This window comes from Antedon mediterranea, chromosome 2, assembly GCF_964355755.1.
Source record: "Antedon mediterranea chromosome 2, ecAntMedi1.1, whole genome shotgun sequence".
NCBI classification, from domain to species: Eukaryota; Metazoa; Echinodermata; class Crinoidea; order Comatulida; family Antedonidae; genus Antedon; species Antedon mediterranea.
The window spans coordinates 20,632,942-20,651,403 of NC_092671.1; the positions used below are offsets into that span (position 1 = coordinate 20,632,942).

The following is an 18,462-nucleotide window of genomic DNA, read 5'->3' on the forward strand; positions in this document are numbered from 1 at the left end:
TTACATTTATTAAGTTCAGAAAAAAATTCCGCTGGGGTTTCATTCTTAATATTATCTTACATATTACCTATATCAACAACTTACATGATCGTAAAATATACAGTATGTTCATTTAAATACATTAAGACTAATTAGCAACATGTTTTAAAGAAATATATAAAATCTCTGCAGTATCATATTTGTACATATATATAATGAAATTAAAATGAAATTAATTTGGCTCAAATACAAGTTTCTAATAGTCAACATAGAATTGTTAAGTGAAACTCAAAACCACACCTGTATCACTAAACTCCAAAGTATGCAAATTATTAGTACAAGTTACATGAAATATGAAAATTAGGAGGTGAAATTGCAGGTTCTTATATATCGAAAATCACTAAGGCTAGAGAGTTGATTTTTTCAAAAACTTGTTCAGAATGTACATATTTATATTTGCTCTATTATAATGTGATGTTTGATGATGAAAATAAATTATTAATACTAAATACTATAGCCTATATTATTTCAATTACTTACAAATCAAAACAGGGTAAAATCAGGGATTGTTTAAAGATGTATTGTCTCTTTGACTAATTAAAAAAAAAAAAAAATAGTTCGAAAAAAAGTGGGTCATTTTGAAGTATCATATAGTTATTAACTTCCACCAAAAATTAGTCGAAAAAAAAATCATTTAACTGAAATAACTTCCATCCAGTCAAAGTTTTCGATGAAAACATATATCTCATAATGCAACACACTTGTTTTATGCAAAATCATAAAACATTTTTCAATGGTGGCGAGTTGTGAACAATCCTAATAAGCATCATGCATACTCATGATTTGAACTCTTTGTTTACTTTCGTTCACGACAATTTACCAGACGAAATGTAATCAAATTAATGTACCTGTTAATTATGTAAACTTGTTGTTTTTGGCTCGAATTTTCGACTTAAAGTGAATAACTTTAATGTTACTTTAATATGGTCAATTTAGATTTAGAATATGTTGACTTTCATTTTTTAGTGTTTCAAGGGACAATACATCTTTAAGCCGCTCATAAAATAATTGTCAGAACAATTTGTCGGCGACAATCAAAAGAAGAACCGATAACCATTTTAATTAATAACTAGAATTTAATTTGTCACGGTACTGTATCCATACCTTACGGTAATTATAGAGGCCGCTATGTAAGATAGATAGGAGATCAAATAGGCTATTGCAATGGTTTTCAGCAAGCCAGCTGTGTGGCTTAATGTCTTAAGATGAGGCTCTAGCTTAAGGGGATTAAAGGTTCGATTCTCTACTTGACGTCTTTTTTTTTTTTTTTTTTTAATTTAAGACAGATTATTTAGAGGGTTAGGTTTTTAATATTTACCAGAGTACATGGTTTTTTTAAACCAATATTATAAAATAATACTGTTGATTGAGGAAAGATGAATCTACCATAGCATTGACACTATGGATATATAAGAATACGATTTACCCACAAAAGTGTACATGCAGAAATTAACCAGATGTTAATTACAAAGTTACTGCCTTGATGTTTATTCCATAACACGCTACGTTTTATTTTAAGGGAAATCACGTGCTGAAGAACAACGGGTGCACAGGAAAGTTTACTCGTCCCATCTCCTACCACCACATAACATTATTTTAAAACGATTACATTTAAATAATGTTAAAGACCCCTTCCCTATAATTTGTGACGTTTTGTAAAAATAATACATACAGTATTACTTTAAAAACATTAAACCAGGTCATTCCTTGTCTTAAATGTACGTTTTATGGTAAATTAGGAGTAAATTATGATAAAATGTGAGAAACAATGCACTACTTAAGTAGCTCGCAGCGAATGACCTCTTGTGGACGGTCTTTAGGCCAAGCCTAGCTGGTAAACATCGGTAACGTACAAACATCGTATGCTAGCTATATACCTAGTCTGACGTTGTATAGTTGCTGCATTAATTGTCTTTCTATTTTTGCCAGACTCCGTTGATACAAATTGGGGAAAACCCGGTATTTTCGCTGAAAAGTTAGGAGTCTTCCATTTGTTTTGGGCTCACGATCGATCGAAAAGTTGGTGAATTACAGAAGAAAAACAAAAACATCAATCCGCAATGCATTTTGGGATTTATAGCAGGCCGCTATAATTATTAGAATCAACTTATTTTTCACATTTTTAACCGTTTAAAGATGAAAAAAGGACCATATAGTTATTTTTACATTCTAACAAGCAAAAACTTATCACTAGAAGTAAGAATGAGACTATTCAATGTATACGTCAGAAGCATATTCATGTACAACTCGATCGCAAAATTAATGACAGACCATCAGACCACCGAAAGAGAGTCATGGAAATGATTAGCGTACGCAATATCTACCCAAGTCGAATAGCGTAACGGATGATGATGATAGTTTGTGATCTTAAATTAGATCTAAAAAACGTAGGGAAAGGATCTTTAACATTTAATTAGTATAATTATAAACAATCATATGAACAGTAATTTGGAAAAGCACATTCTCTCCTCACCTGTAAATGAAATATATAGGCCCTAATTAGCATAATAAATACTCGATCGTCTTGTTTGGAATTACTCCCTTCTTGTTTGTTGGGCCCGATCATCTCTGGTACACCGATCGTCTTAACACCTTGTTGGGCCCGATCGTCTCACGCTTTGGGATCGATAGTCTTACAATGGGCCCGATCGTCTGTTCCCCGATACGGTACCATATCTTTTTTTAAACAAACACGGCGTAAAGTAAACGCCGTGTTTAGGATTCCGGCACCGGAACTCAACTGCCCAGCGTTAGAGGGAATCCGACACGCTATTGCGCATGCCCAGAGCGAGGTAATCGGCGACTCTATACTTATCAACAGCGATGGATCATTTCATAGCTGCGCCACACACGGCGAACTAGCCTAGATGCTGCGCCTACTTAAAGCCGATTTTCCACTAGGCGAATTTGTTCGCGCGAATCGAACGCGCCAGCTTGTACGCATGTGTATTCATGTTTACGTCTTCCAAATCCTTCTCTACGCATGCGTATTAGCCAACGCCTTCGATTCGCGCCAAAGAACTTCGCGCCAAAGAACTTCGCGCGAACAAATTCGCCTAGTGGAAAATCGGCTTAATGGGATCCACTAATCTAGGCTAGGGTTAGACGTGACCAGTGGGCCTATAGTATTTATTTTGTAATTTAAAAGTGGTTACTTCATTCATATATAAACTTCATATCATTATGAATTATATAATTACATGACTAGTTTTATGATTTTTCATAACGCATTATACTGTACATAACAACATGCAATCACAAGTTGATTTGTTGACGGCAGCAGCCACCGCGTGGATGTGAAAAAACTTTTCGGTAAGTCAGGGTCAGGTATTTGTATGATTTGTTTTTATTTTTTTGAATGCGCCTTGAGCACTCTTGAGTGGTATGTGCGCTATAAAAATAATAATAATAATAAACAGTATTTAAATTATATAGCGCCTAATGGATCACTGACCCCTCTAGGTGCTTTACATAGGACCTTAACTAATGGTAATAAACTATCCCCCGCCGGACACCATTCCAGTATTTCTTAGTCGAGGTTTCGGGGATGGAGACAATCAATAATGTGAAAAAAAAAAAAAATGTAACTAAGCTTAACTATGCTTAACTAAGGTAAAACTATCCCCCGCCGGACACCATCCCGGTATTTCTGAGTCAAGGTTTCGGGCAAGAATTAAGAATAGAGAGTAAATGAAGCATGCACAACTTAAGCTAGGGTTAAACTATCCCCCGCCGGACACCATCCCGGTATTTCTGAGTCAAGGTTTCGGGGAAGGAATAAATGAATGAATGAATAAGTTAATTAATACCGGATGAGAACAGATGGGCTTTCAGTCGTGATTTAAAAATACTGACTGAAGGAGCAAGTCTCACAAAGAGTGGAAGTTTGTTCCATAATGAAGTGCTATTGCTGCAAAAGATCTTCTACCATAAGCAGTGGATGATTTTGGTAATGTTAGAAGAAATTGATCACCAGACCTTAAAGAGCGCGACGGGATGTATTCAGAAATGAGCTCGCGAATATAATCAGGGGCAAGCCCATGTAACGCTTTGTAAGTGATCAGCGAGATTTTAAACGTTATTCTCTTACACACTGGCAGCCAGTGAAGCTCTTTCAACACCGGTGTAATACTGTGCCGCTTTTTAGTCAAAGTGATCATCCTTGCAGCAGTGTTTTGAACTAGCTGGAGTTTTGCAATCTCATAGTCAGGTAAGCCACATAAAAGACTGTTACAACAGTCAAGACGCGAGCTAACAAATGAATGAGCTTTTTAGCAGATGCTCTATCAAGGTACTTGCGAACTTGACCGATTTTCCTGAGCGCAAAGTTAGCTGACTTGCAGATGTTATTAATGTGTCCCGACATACTTAGCTTGTTGTCGATTGTAATGCCAAGATTGCGTGCAGAAGGAACCGTTAGAACAAACTCCGAGCCAACCTGAATTTGGTCAATTTGGTTATTGTTCCGCAAAAACCGGGAGGTGATGTGAAGTACCTCTGTTTTGCTGCTATTAAGTTTGAGTTTATTGACTACCATCCATTTCTTGACTTCTTGGATGCAAGATTCAAGTTGTGAAATAGCACTATCTGTTTGCAAAGGATTAAACATCATATACAGTTGTGTATCATCCGCGTACACCATCAGCTCAACTCCATCATAAGAACTAACAATATCTTCTAATGGCGATGTATAAAGCGTGAAACACAGAGGGCCCAGTACAGACCCCTGTGGAACACCATCCAGTAGCGGAGACGGATTCGATGTTGACTCTTTAATAGCAACGGATTGAGTGCGGTTGAGCATGTATGATTGAAACCACTTGAGAACTGTGCCATCGACTCCATACCGATTTGATAGTCTCTGCAGTAATATTTTGTGATTTATGGTATCAAATGCTGCAGTTAGATCAAGTAACACTAGTACTGCTTCACTGTGTACATCAACAGCGCAAAGTAAATCATTAATGACACGAATCAGAGAGGTTTCAGTAGAATGGTGTTTACGATAGGCTGATTGTCTCTTGCCGTGCAGGTCATTTGTTACAAGATGTTTAGTTAACTGAGCGGCAACACATCTCTCCTGTTATTATTATTATTATTATTATTATTAACGCTTAAAACAGCATTACGATTCTTAGATAGATCATACTGATACTTATTAATATCATTATCAAGATGGAGGGCGCTGATACAACTGCAAGACCTCTAGGGATTTGTCCCTCAAATCTTCTTTGTTTTTCTTGTTTTTTTAATGGTCATTTGTTTTTTTATGCGGTGTGTTTGTAAAGTTAAATTGTACCGAATTGACCATACGGTCATTGTTAGAAAGCTTGTCGACATCGGAGTGAGAACATCTATTATTCCCACCATCTGTAGCTTTCTGACGGATCGTAAAATAAATACTAAACTTAGTTCATCCTTTTCCCCTTATGCCAACATCACATGTGGGATTCCACAGGGTACAAAGCTTGGGCCAATTTTGTTTCTTATATTAGTCAATGATATCTCTATGGAAGGCTGCAGATGGTGGAAGTATGTTGATGATCTCACTCTTGGTGACACTGTTAAACATGGTAATGCTCCTAAACTTCAATCTTGTCTTGATGACCTTACTGAGTGGTGTGATACAAATCACATGGTCCCTAAACCCTCTAAGTGTCATATCATGAGAGTTAATTTTTTGAAAAGAAATATTCCCCCTCCTAATTATTACCTTAGCGGTACAACACTTAATGTTGTTTCGTATATGAAGCTCCTTGGACTTATAATCCAGGATGACTTGAAATGGGATAATAATGTCAGTGACATGGTAAAAAGAGCATCCAAAAGGTTGTATACGTTATATATCCTTAGAAGGGCCAATGTACCAGTTCATGATATGATATCCGTTTATGTTTGTTATATTCGCCCAATCTTAGAATACGCCTGCCCTGTGTGGCATGGAAGCATCAATAAGGCCCAAATATCGACCATTGAAAGAGTGCAAAAGAGAGTTTTACGTATTATTCTGGGTCCCGCTTTCCTTACGTATGATTCAGCTCTTGAGCTTACTGATATGACCACTCTCGCATCCAGACGAGAGACGTTGATTCAAAAATTTGGAGAAAGGCTCTTGAAATCGGAATTGTACAGAACTATTTTGCCCGACTACCGCATTATTAATAGAGAGCTTCGATCAACCACGGTAGATAAACCCCTAATTAATATACCTGTTTGCAGAACTAACCGTCTTAAGACTTCGCCTGCCCTTACCATAAGTAGAATCCTTAATTCAAACAGTACCTGATCACGCTGAAGATGGCTATGTTATAAATATTTACATATATTGGCCTATGCATTTGTATATAAATTTTGGAATCTTTTTAACATAACATAATTTTATTTTTTTAACTGATTTTTTCAAATTTTTTAATGTTTTGTATAAATTTTTGTATTTTTTTAAATGTTTCTGTTTCCATATATTTATATATATATTTTTGTAAATCAACAATTTCAGCCTTCGGGCTGCATGTTTTTTATTGTATAAACCTGAATAAATAAAAAAAAAAATTATAATTATTTTAACGCGTGGCGTAGTCGTATTTTAATTATTAATTCATGTATGGCATAGCTAAGGGCCTAGGCCAAGTTTCTTCCATCGCTCTCTCGCTCGCACGACTATCTCGGCTACAGTAAATCCCTATAACACTCCGACTCCCCGTGGTGTGGTGGTGTGGTGGTGTGGCACTATTAGCAAAGATCGTATAGCGCTACGTAGTGGCGCTATGTTACTATAGCACCACTTCGTGGCGCTATAGTATCTTTGCTATAGTGCAAGCTATAATTCACTTCCCAGAGCTCTGTGCATGCACAATAGCGTGTCGGATTCCCTAACGGTGGGCAGTTGAGTTCCGGTGTCGGAATCCTAACCACGGCGTAAAGTAAATCCTCCACATAATATAGGCCTACACTAGGCCTAAGAGAGGTAGCCTCTACTAGGCCTAGCTAGGCCTAGGCCTAGCCTAGCTTTTATTAGCCGGTTAAAACTCCATTAACACCATGAGCGATGCCTAGGCCGGCTAGGCCTATGATGTAGCCCGATCGTCTTTGTTTTTGACCCGATCGTCTGTCTACTGATCATTTATTTATAAACAATAGGCCTAGGCTAGGCAGGCCTAGGCTAGGCCCTATCTAGGCTAGTAGGCTAACCCACAAAACTTACCTCCATGAAAACGTCGTGCAGGAAACGAAATGGTGGTTTATTTAAGAGTTTTTCTGTCAAAGGAGGCTTTTTGATTAATTTCCCAAGACTATCCTGGGTTTTCCTTACAAAATGTTCACCCATAACGACAACAGAATTCACGAAATTGTTAGCAGCTAGCCTCTCTCAATAATTATAGATGATATAGAGAGAGTATATCAGCAGCACCGAATCCATTGGTTACGAGACGCGCGACATATTTTTGTTTTCTCTCTCTCTATTAATAAATTGGAATTCTATCCCAGAATTCTCTGTTGCAGCAACAAACCAACCAGGAGAGGAGAGAGAGAGGTAGCGAGGTAAAAAGCCGATTTAATCAATATAAAACTATTACATGACAGATCACTGGGTGTAAATAAACCGAAGTTTAGAGGGCGTACTCCAGAAAGACTCAACCACCAGACCACACTACTAGAGCTATTATATCGGCTGCACGAGTACGAGCAGGGAGATGTTACGAGTAACATAAAAATTGGTTTGATAATTATATTAAACAAGCAATTACAGAACAACGAAGAGAAGCTGCCAGAATTCATAGGAAATTTGTTAAATTAAACCCTAATAATGCTCACACGCGTATCTTATGGCAGTCGTACCAAGAAAAAAGTGTTTATGTAAAAAAACTGATTTTAAAAAAATCACTGAAGCTAAAGTAATGAAATCTATTTGATAGTGTATGGAGAGACGGCTTAATGAAATCAATTTGGAATACAGGAATAAGAGGAAAGGTATGGAGGATGATTGATAAGCTTTATGCTAATGTTAAAGGTAAAGTCTCCTCTGTATAATTGATACAGATATTTTTGATATTGATCAAGGAGTAAAACAAGGGTGCGTTTTATCACCTGTTCTATTTAGCATTTACATAAATGAGTTTACCAAAATGTTAAGATCCAAGGATATAGCCTAGGTATTAGAGTAAATGATACATGGATGGGTAGCCTTTTTTGGGCTGATGATATTGTATTATTAGCTAACAATGAAAGAACTGGAAATGAAAAGAATGTTAGACCTTGCAGGAAATTTTGCTAAGGAATGGAAATTATGCTTTAATTTTGAAAAGTCAAATATACTGATAACTGGTAAACGTGTTGATAAAGTAAGACAATGGAAATTAGGTAATGGCTTTATATCTGAAACTGAATCATATAAATATCTCGGTGTACATATTTCTCGTAAATTAAATGACCATATACAAATTGAGAATGTTATAAAAAAAAAGGTCAAAGATTAATAGCGTACGTTAAATCAATTATCAGTAGCTTTGATAACTTTAACAGAGTATATTATGGGGATACTCTGTGGAGATCGATAGTTCTCCCATCTATCAACTATGGTTGTTCAGTATATGGTGCTCTTTATGTAGAAGAGATATAGATAAACTAGAGCGTCTCCAGCTCCAAATGGCGCGTTATATCTTAAAAGCACCTCGAAATACACCTTGTGCCGCCTTATATGGAGAGCTTGGTTGGTCTCCAATTAACGAGATTCATAACGCTCTTCGTATGAAATACTTCCATATAATTATAAAGATGGAAAACTATCGATGGCCAAAAATTATGTTTTTTGGAATGCTACAACTTAATTGTGAATTTAAAGACTTAAGGTATAAGTTTCTATCTTGTATAAACGATATTCTCTTGAAGTGTAATTGTGAATCCAAAAATATTTTCACCACTCTCTCAAATTATAAAGAAGTCTACTTTCCAATTTCTGAAATCTTAAGAAAACTTAACTATATAATGATAGATGAATGGAGAATTGAATTACAAAATAAATCAAGTCTCCACATCTATGAAACATTAAAATCAAAACCTGGACTTGAAAATTACTTAATTGATAAAACTAATTTTGAAGATGCTGCATTAAAATTTAAAGCTCGTTCAAATACTCTACCTTTGAATGATAGAACTGCAAATTGGAATATTGATAATAATAAAAAATGTAAATTATGCGGTACAAATTCGGACGAAGACATCCATCATTTCATCCTTAATTGTCCAGCTTTAAATAATATACGTATAATCAGGAATTATTTAATTTATATGTGGATATGTATAGAAATGGCAGCAAAGATATGTTTGATACTTTTTATACTTCTCATGAAAATGACAAACTTAAATATATTTTGGGATACTCAGATAATTTAATTGATGAAAAGTGTGAAAATATTTTGGATAGTTTTTGTAAAAGATACTTAAAACAAGCATGGAAATTTCGAAATGATTCACTGAATTCCATGACTCAATAACTATGTTATCTACATTGCTACATTAAGTAAATTGAAAAAAGGGGGAGGGAGGAGGGGGTTGGTGGGTTTTTCGTAATAACCTGTGTTTAGTCAGGTGATTTTATTGGGGGGGGGGGGAGGGGGAGGGGGGGGGGGGGGGTAGGATAGGGGTTGATAGTTGCTTTTGCCTTTTTTTACTTTTCTGTTAATTGTTATATTTTATTTTGTGCTAAGTGTGCCACCGATCTAAAGGTGTAATTCCAAATAAATAAATAAATAAATATTAAAATTGCCAACAAATGTGGACCTTCTTCTAGAGATTTTTGGGAAATCCTTAAAGGGTCAAATGACAAAAGATAAACAGGTATTATGCTCTAACAAGATTGTAATGAAACTACATGTGATAAAGAAGAAATTGTTACTGTTGTATTTAAGTGGCACTGATCCAAGGTGAATGGGTCAACAACAAATAAATAAATAAACTTGGCTCACTAAAAAAGTGCGCAGTGGAATTGTTATGAGCTATCTGCTCCCATTCGGCCAGTGTTGCCAGCGATAAAATTTAAATTATGCCGTAGCCTGTCTCAAATAATGCCAGATTGGGAAAAATAACGGCAAATCCCCAATAAAATGTGGCCCTAATTAAAGAACATCTGTAAAACCCCAACTGACACAAAGTGGGCTAAAAATGTTATCCTATGTCGTTACAATTTTTAGTTTTGTGTGTAATAACTAATATAATACCCAATATCAGAGGTGCGAAAATGGTAATTGCAAATGTCACCAAATTTTGATTTTTTTAGCTGAAATATGTTTAGAAATATTATAAAAATATATTAATGTCTTCAAGACCTCAACTCATGGTTGGAAAATTGGGGGGAATAGAGCTGCTCGATGGCCGGAAATGGCACTTAATTTCAATTGAAATAATTAATATATTTATTATTGCCTCCAGTATCTTAGCCCACCATGTTCCGAAAAGGAAATAAAAATGTACATTAGTGTCTCCAGGACCCAGCCCCACCATGGTTGTTTGAAAAATCTTCTAATGTAAAGATCAACAACATCAACATTCAACGTGGTGTGTTGACCGCAACGACTAACAATACCATCGTCCCCACTACACCTGCACCAACTCATTTGCATTATATCGCACGGCATACCAACTGTTCAATATCTGTATAGGGCTAGCAATCAATGGGTTGGTTGGATGGCCAGGTTTGTTCATCAGGCTGCTATTGTTCATCATTTAATTCATTGTATCAGTGAAAATGTGAAAATTAGTTATTACAATAATGCATATGTATTTCAATAAATAGAGAGAATACACTAGTCAGGCATCGGCATCTTTACACATTTCTATTTATTTGTTCCTAATTTTCTGACATAACTTAGGTGTTCTTAAAATTGAGGGCGAGAAACAACACATTTACGATATCGGAAAGAGGCGGGTAGCCACCAAAAATATGATGGTGTGCTCCCTTGCTTCTAGCACGGTAAGGCTCTCTCACAGCCTTGGGGGTACCACACATCAGATGCTTTTGATGTTATTGCCTCATGATGTGTGGTGGAAAGGGGGTGCGTTTGAATCTGTGAACCCCAAACACAGAAGGTCGCATAGCTTTAACTCTTTTCCACCGACCGGCATGGGGTTTGAACCCACGATAATCGTGTTCCACGACGCTCTACCGACTGAGCTATCCGGCCCTCTGGTTTATAGTAAGGTTAAAACTAGATTCGTTTCCTCAAAAGTACGTCATGAATATGCAAATTTATGACGTAACGATTAGAATGACGTAATATGAAGCGCATATAAGATAAGATAAGATAAGATAAATCTTTATTGTCATGAACACAACAAGGCGAACATGAAATTGGTTTTCGTTGAGGCTTAAAAACACATACAATATATAAAACATTAAAAATATCAATACAATACATTAAAACTATATACAGTAGTAAACAAGTAAACAAACTATCTTTGGAATGTTGTGTTGGAAACATGGATAGAGTTGTGGACAAATGATTTTCTACATCGAGTGGTATTGCACATTAAAGGACGAATTCTACCTGATTTATTAACAACATATTTATCATTCAATGGGTGTGAGTTATCTTCCATTATTTTCTTAACTTGGCTAATAACATCGCGCCTGTAAACTGCGTCGATAATATTGACATTCCTTCCTATTATTTTACTAGCAGTTTTCATAGTACGGTCAAGTTTCTTTTTATCATTAGCACTCAGACTATTGTACCAAACAACACAGTTGAAAGTTACAACACTAAGAATAACACTCTGGTGAAACATAAAAAGTACATCATTATTCACTCTGAAAGAGTTCAGCTTTCTGAGAAGTACAGCCGTTGATTACATTTTTTAACAATATTTACAGTATTTGCATTCCAATTTAATTCACAATCTACCGTTGTTCCTAAATATTTATGTTCTTTTACAGTTTCTATCTTTTGGTCGTTTAATACAATATTATCAATAACACTTTCTTTGGTCTTATCCGCGTTTAATATAAGAAAATTTTCCTTACACCACGACTCAAACAACTTAAGTGTATTTCTATACTCATCTTCACAGTTATGCTGAATTATACCCGTAACAACAGAATCATCTGCATACTTAACTATACTAATGTAATATAACGATATACTTTTATATTTAAGAAATTGACCTTTGTATCAGAATTTAAATAGGTTCACAAACTTGACCCAGAAAGTCCAGAGGAGAGTTTGTCCAGATGTTTTAATGACCATTTAGTTTATAATAGAATCCCTAAAGAATAACTTTGCGACTGTTCCCATCGTAAAACAATTAGATATTGACAGTTTTTAGCAGAGATTCGACAGGGCCAATTCATCATTGTAACCTCCCCAGATAAGATCAATCATTCCCACTTAAACACCCCTGGACCAACTTAGGACCAATCATTAGCTCCATAAATGATGTAATGACATTATGCAAATGAACTGAGCCAATATACTCCCAAGTTTCAGAAGAGCCCAGACACACCTTACAGCCACCTCACGGAGCACACACCTCACAGCCACCTCACGGAGCACACACCTTACAGCCACCTCACGGAGCACACACCTTACAGGACAGCCACTTCTCCAGAAGCAGACCTACACACTTCACACCTCACCGACAGCATCATTGATCCTCCGTTCCTTATCTATACTTATAGTTGTATATTGTACTGAAGTATTATACTGAATAAACAATATATGTGTTACGACAGTCAAGCGAGTCAGAGTCTTCATTAGTACCTCAACAACGCAACATTATATTACACTAACATAATTACTTTCAATGTTAAAGTCATTTGTGTAAAGAGAGAAATGAACAGGAGAAAGAACACATCCCTGAGGGACACCAGTGTTAGTGAAAAGAGTACTAGAAGAAAGTCCACCTATCCTAACCACCTGTGGTCTGTTTGATAGAAAATCACCAATCCACAAGATTATGTGTGAATTAATATTCATATCACGGAGTTTCCGGAGCAGAATATGTGATTGGATAGTATTAAAGGCTGAAGAGAAATCGAAGAACATAGAGCGAACATATGATCGTGGTCTCTCAAGACCAGAATAAACAGAGTCAAGAAGAGTTCAGACTGCATCACTAACCCTTTTCTTACTCTTATACGCAAACTGACACGGATCAAGTAACTCATTACATTCATTTAGCAGAAAATGCTTAACAATGGATTCTAGAAACTTCATTATGATCGATGTCAAGGCAACGGGTCTATAGTCATTGTTAATATTTGGTTTAGGTTGTTTAGGGAGTGGTGTTATTGAAGACTTTTTCCATATCACAGGAATAGTATGCGAATGAAGTGACCAATTAAATAATTTATGAAAGACATAACTTATTTCACTCGAACATTTTTTGATAAGACTATACTATTGTCACCTTTCATTACTCGTGTACGTTGTGGCATAACGGGTAGTGCTCTAGTAACTATCGTTTGGATTCTCCCAGCTCTACCACCAGCTGGGGTTCGAACCTCTACGGATTTAAAAAAAAAAATAAATATAAAATGTTCTTCTTTTATTTTGAAAGAGAGATATTTAGTCGAGTCAAGTTAATTTAGGATAGGCGAATGACTAACAATTTAATGTCAGAAAAAAAAGGAACTATAACTCTCTTCGTTACGTGTTTAGAAAAGAATTTATATCTCCTCGTTGGTATGTCGGCGTTGTTATGCAAATGAGTTTGTGCAGGTGTAGTAGGAATTATGTTATTCGTTCGCGCGGTCAACACGCCACACTGTTAAATTTTTGATTTTTGTGCTAAACATAACATTTACAACATCAAAAATCGGTTGGCGAAAGCCACAGAAAATGATGTTATCGTGTGCTCTGCCCGCCTCAGCACTAAGGCCAATTGAAGCCAAATGTGCTCTTTCATTTTTTAGTATTCTTGGGCGGGCTTCTTTTCCAGATGGACTTTCTTTTCGAGATTACTTTAAAACTAAATGAGGGGATCTGCTAGGTTCCTGCCCGGAGAAATTGTTTTTTTACAAGATTTGAATAATCTTCTAATGTAAAGATCAACATCAACATTCAACAGTGTTAAAACTAGATTCATTTCCTCAAAATTACGTCATGGATATGCAAATTTATGACGTAACGATTAGAATGACGTAATAATGAATCGCGTAAAATTGTCACTTTTCATTACTCGTGTACATTGTGGCATAACGGGTAGTGCTTTAGTAACTATCGTTTGGATTCTCTCAGCTCTACTAGCTGGGGTTCGAAACTCTACGGATTTCTTTTTTTTATAAATAAATATAAAATGTTTTTCTTTTATTTTGAATATTTAGAGAGTTAAGTTAATTTAGGTTAGGCAGGGGCTGTTCCTTGAGACTTATATTCTTTCCACATTTCAAAGTCCAATTTCCGGGAAACTCTATTTTTCTAAATTATTAGCTCCACCCAACCATGGGTCCTGTAGACTGATAATTCATATTGTTTTTATTTAACCATGTTTCATGGGGGTAGCCCATCGAGCAAAGCTGATCGACAATACAATACAATCACGGCTAGCATAATAATGTCAGAAATGGCAACTATGCGTTCGGCGCACACTTGAGGAAAATGCAGTGAGATGTAAGCCGAAGGCTAGAGGGCGTACTCCAGACAGACTGAAAAGTGATTCCAAACAATATGGCGGCCGTAAATGTGTTCAAAAACATTATTTGATATAAAAGACAATAACCTAATATAATACATTAAGACCACATAAATTACAACAATTCTTGTCACAGCAGTGAAGTTTTTATAAAAAAGTTACTTTTTCTTCTTTTTATAAATGATATTTCACACAGTCTGTGAAAACTGGAACATGTAATGTATTTGCTGATGATACTATTATGTTAAGGGGAAAAAAGTTAATGATATAAATAATGATCTACAAAAAATAGTAAGCTCTATTAGTGAATGGTATAAACAAAATCATCTTACTATTAATGCTGATAAAACAAAAGTAATGATTATTAAAATAGAGGAAACAAAGTTAACTATTTAAACAACTCTAAATATAAATATTAATGGTATCAATTTAGAACAAGTTAACAATGTGCGATATCTTGGATTGCAAATCTATGATAACCTAAGCTGGAACAAACATGTACTTAATATAAACAAATCTGTTGGTAACAAGTTAACAATGTTGGGGAAAATGATTAAATTTTTTATCTAAACCACTAATTGAAATACTGTACAAAACTACTATAGAACGTTGTATTGATTATGGAATTACAGTATGGGGAAATACCTCATATTGTTATATTGATATTGCAAAGAAACAACAAAGACGTGCTGCTAGAATCACGTCAGGAACCTATGATTTTATAAACTTCAGAGGGGATGACATTATCAATGACCTGGGTTCCTGACGTCCGATTTTGGTAAACTTTGGAAATTATGTTCATTTCAACAAGGAGAATGTTAGGAAACTTGTTTTTCTGCAGTTTCTAAATTGTTCGCATAGTATAATGTCATTTAAACATTTATAACATAATTTATGACGTCACAACTACCATATGACGTCATAGGTACGTCCTATGGAAATTTAAATATGCCAGTTAGAATGTTTAATATCACATTTATATCTACTCGTAATGCATATAGGTGGTCTAAATCCAACCGTTAAGGAGATATGGGGCTTTAAAATAGCAAATGGCGGCCATTTTGAATTTATGCTAATTAACCCACTTCCCGATGTCCGATTTTGGTAAACTTTGGATATGATGTTCATGTTCACCATATCAACCAAATAAAAAAAAAAAAATTCTGTTTCAATTTTTTCTAGGTTCAACCATATTTTTACTGGACTATGCGTGTTGTTAAGCAGACTTGACAACCACTACACTACGAAACCTCTTGCACTAAAAATGTGGGTTACACAAAGTTTTTTAATCCATTTACATTACAGAATAAATATGGTAATAAGCACAAAGCAAAAGAAACATGTGTAAAAGTGATAATTACCGATTACACAAAATAGTTATTTAAAAAAATAATAAAAATAAGATATACTGAGTATAATTATCATATTACGTATACAGTACTTTTCACCATAAAATTAAAAAAAAAAAGGTTTCGCCCGGGCTCGAACCAGGTACCTTTTGCGTGTTAAGCAAACGTGATAACCACTACGCCAAGAAGCCGCATATAACTACCTTACGCTGTGTGGTGTGTCACACATTGTGGCTTCTTAATTAAACAAATTAATTAACAAATAAGCACGAATGTGCAATACTCGGGGTACAGCGAAAGAAGCTGTATACAGACACAGTATACAGTTATTTCACCATAAAGTTAAAGAAAAATAGGTTTCGCCAGGGCTCGAACCGGTTCCTTCTGCGTGTTAAGCAGACTTGACAACCACTACACTACGAAACCTACTTACACTAAAAATGTGGGTTACAGAAAGTTTTTTAATCCATTTAAATTACAAATAAATATGGTAATAAGCACATTACCGATTACCGATTACGCAAAATAAGTATTTCAAAAAATAATAAAAATAAGATATACTGTGTATAATTATCATATTGCGTATACAGTACTTTTCACCATAAAGTTTTAAAAAAAGGTTTCGCCCGGGCTCGAACCAGGTACCTTCTGCGTGTTAAGCAAACGTGATAACCACTACGCCAAGAAGCCGCATATAACTACATGTGGTGTGTGTCACACATTGTGGCTTTTTAATTAAACAAATTAATTAACAAATAAGCACGAATGTGCAATACTCGGGGTACAGCGAAAGAAGCTGTATACAGACACAGTATACAGTTATTTCACCATAAAGTTAAAGAAAAATAGGTTTCGCCAGGGCTCGAACCGGTTCCTTCTGCGTGTTAAGCAGACTTGACAACCACTACACTACGAAACCTACTTACACATACATCAAAGGTCAGAAATGGCATTTCCGGTCATTTTTGACTAAAATGTCCCATTAGACTGAATATAAATGTATACCTTCTGATCAATTTGAGACCAAAATTACTTTGCTGTGACTAGTGGTTGTTGAGATTTAAGGACATATTGGTGTTTGGTCTTATGACCTTTCACCCTGACCTTTTGACCTTTCGCCACATTTTCAAAATGTGTAACCAAGCCAAAAATGATTGTTTGACCACCCTAAACCAATTTCTGAAGTCAAATTCTCTGGACCTCAAAGTGCATACGAAAGTTGATCTAGCTACTAGAGTAATTATTATTCTTTAGGTTTTAAAAACGTTTATTTGCCTATTTTCATAGGAGTGGGGAGAAAAGAAGAGAAGAGAAGAGAGAAAAGAAATCGGGCCAATTTTATCGATATTAGGGGGCTGATAGAAAATGACTTTTTAAAATCTGATTTTCGATATAGGTAAACTGTATGTTCCTAGATGTACAGCATCTTCATTTTTACGCAAGAATAAAATAAGCCCACCCCTTTATGTTTCAAGATTGGAATACGTTTTAATAATTTGGAGCGTTATCGATTCTCTTGCTTAATGTCAAATAACTGCTGACGAATACGTATATTAAAAGATTCAAAGGCTTTCATTTAAGACCAATCTCTTTCTCTATGTTTTGAAGTTTAAGTTTACAAGATCATAATAATAACCTAAGGTGTAGGTGTCATAATATAGGTGCGGTTGTTTAGATGGTGTTGTTGTTCTGAGGGGTAGTTGTCCTAGAGGGGCATAGCAGTTACCTCTCTGATATTGTGACGTCATTTTATGGCCATTCGAATATAAAATAGGATTTTTTTTTCTCTTTCGTCTTATAGCCCATCATATTTAATAGAGCGCATCTCTCTTATCCGTTTCTCATTTTCCCCTAGATTTTAATATTTTTTTACTCAATCAATTATCTGTCTTAAGATAAATTTTTCGATTTTGATGACGTCATCATGTCAAAAAAAAAAAATGTGAATAACGTGGGTCACTTAATTTCATCTTTACAGTAAATTTCAATCAGCTGTAGGTTCCTTCTTTTCGCGTATATAACATTTCATAACTTTGTAAACATATGGACATTTACTTGAAGTTGTGCACCTCATATTTTTCAATGACGTCGGGGTTGCACAATGTGACTTACGCGCGATTGTATGAATTTCAATAAGCGATCAAACATTTTTTATTGAAACTTTGTGAAAATTTAAGTCATATCAAGGGCAAACTTTCTGTTGATTAAAAATGGTATGTTTTAAAAAAAAGTTACGCGCACACGCGCATTTAAAATTTTAAAATGCTTTTCCTAGTAGTTAAAAAAACATGATTAAAACGTTTTCGGGAAGCTGTTGAAAATAATGTAGATATTAATTCATGTAAACATTTTAAAAATGAAAATAATTCTTCAGAATGCACGGCGACCCCCAACTTTATGGGAGCAATGAGTTGTAGATATGGATTCATGTACATATTTCACGTACAAA

General features: G+C 35.3%; 1 protein-coding gene and 1 long non-coding RNA gene across 5 annotated transcripts in view; one reads left to right on the forward strand and one right to left on the reverse strand.

Annotated features, from left to right (window-relative positions):
* LOC140040711 (TRAF3-interacting protein 1-like) overlaps window positions 1-7,496 on the reverse strand; it is a 115,024-nt gene extending 107,528 nt beyond the window's left edge. For 3 of the 4 annotated variants that reach the window (XM_072086846.1, XM_072086845.1, XM_072086843.1), the window contains exon 1: window positions 7,241-7,496. In XM_072086846.1, coding sequence (XP_071942947.1) covers window positions 7,241-7,363 — 123 coding nt within the window. In that variant the 5' untranslated portion in view covers window positions 7,364-7,496. The remainder of the gene's footprint in view (window positions 1-7,240) is intronic. The other variant, XM_072086844.1, reaches the window with a different exon arrangement.
* A 469-nt stretch (window positions 7,497-7,965) lies between these two features.
* LOC140039765 (uncharacterized) lies at window positions 7,966-17,324 on the forward strand. Its single transcript, XR_011842579.1, has 3 exons — window positions 7,966-8,007; window positions 15,847-15,930; window positions 17,301-17,324. It is a non-coding gene; the product is annotated as an uncharacterized lncRNA (long non-coding RNA).
* The last annotated feature ends 1,138 nt before the right edge of the window (window positions 17,325-18,462 follow it).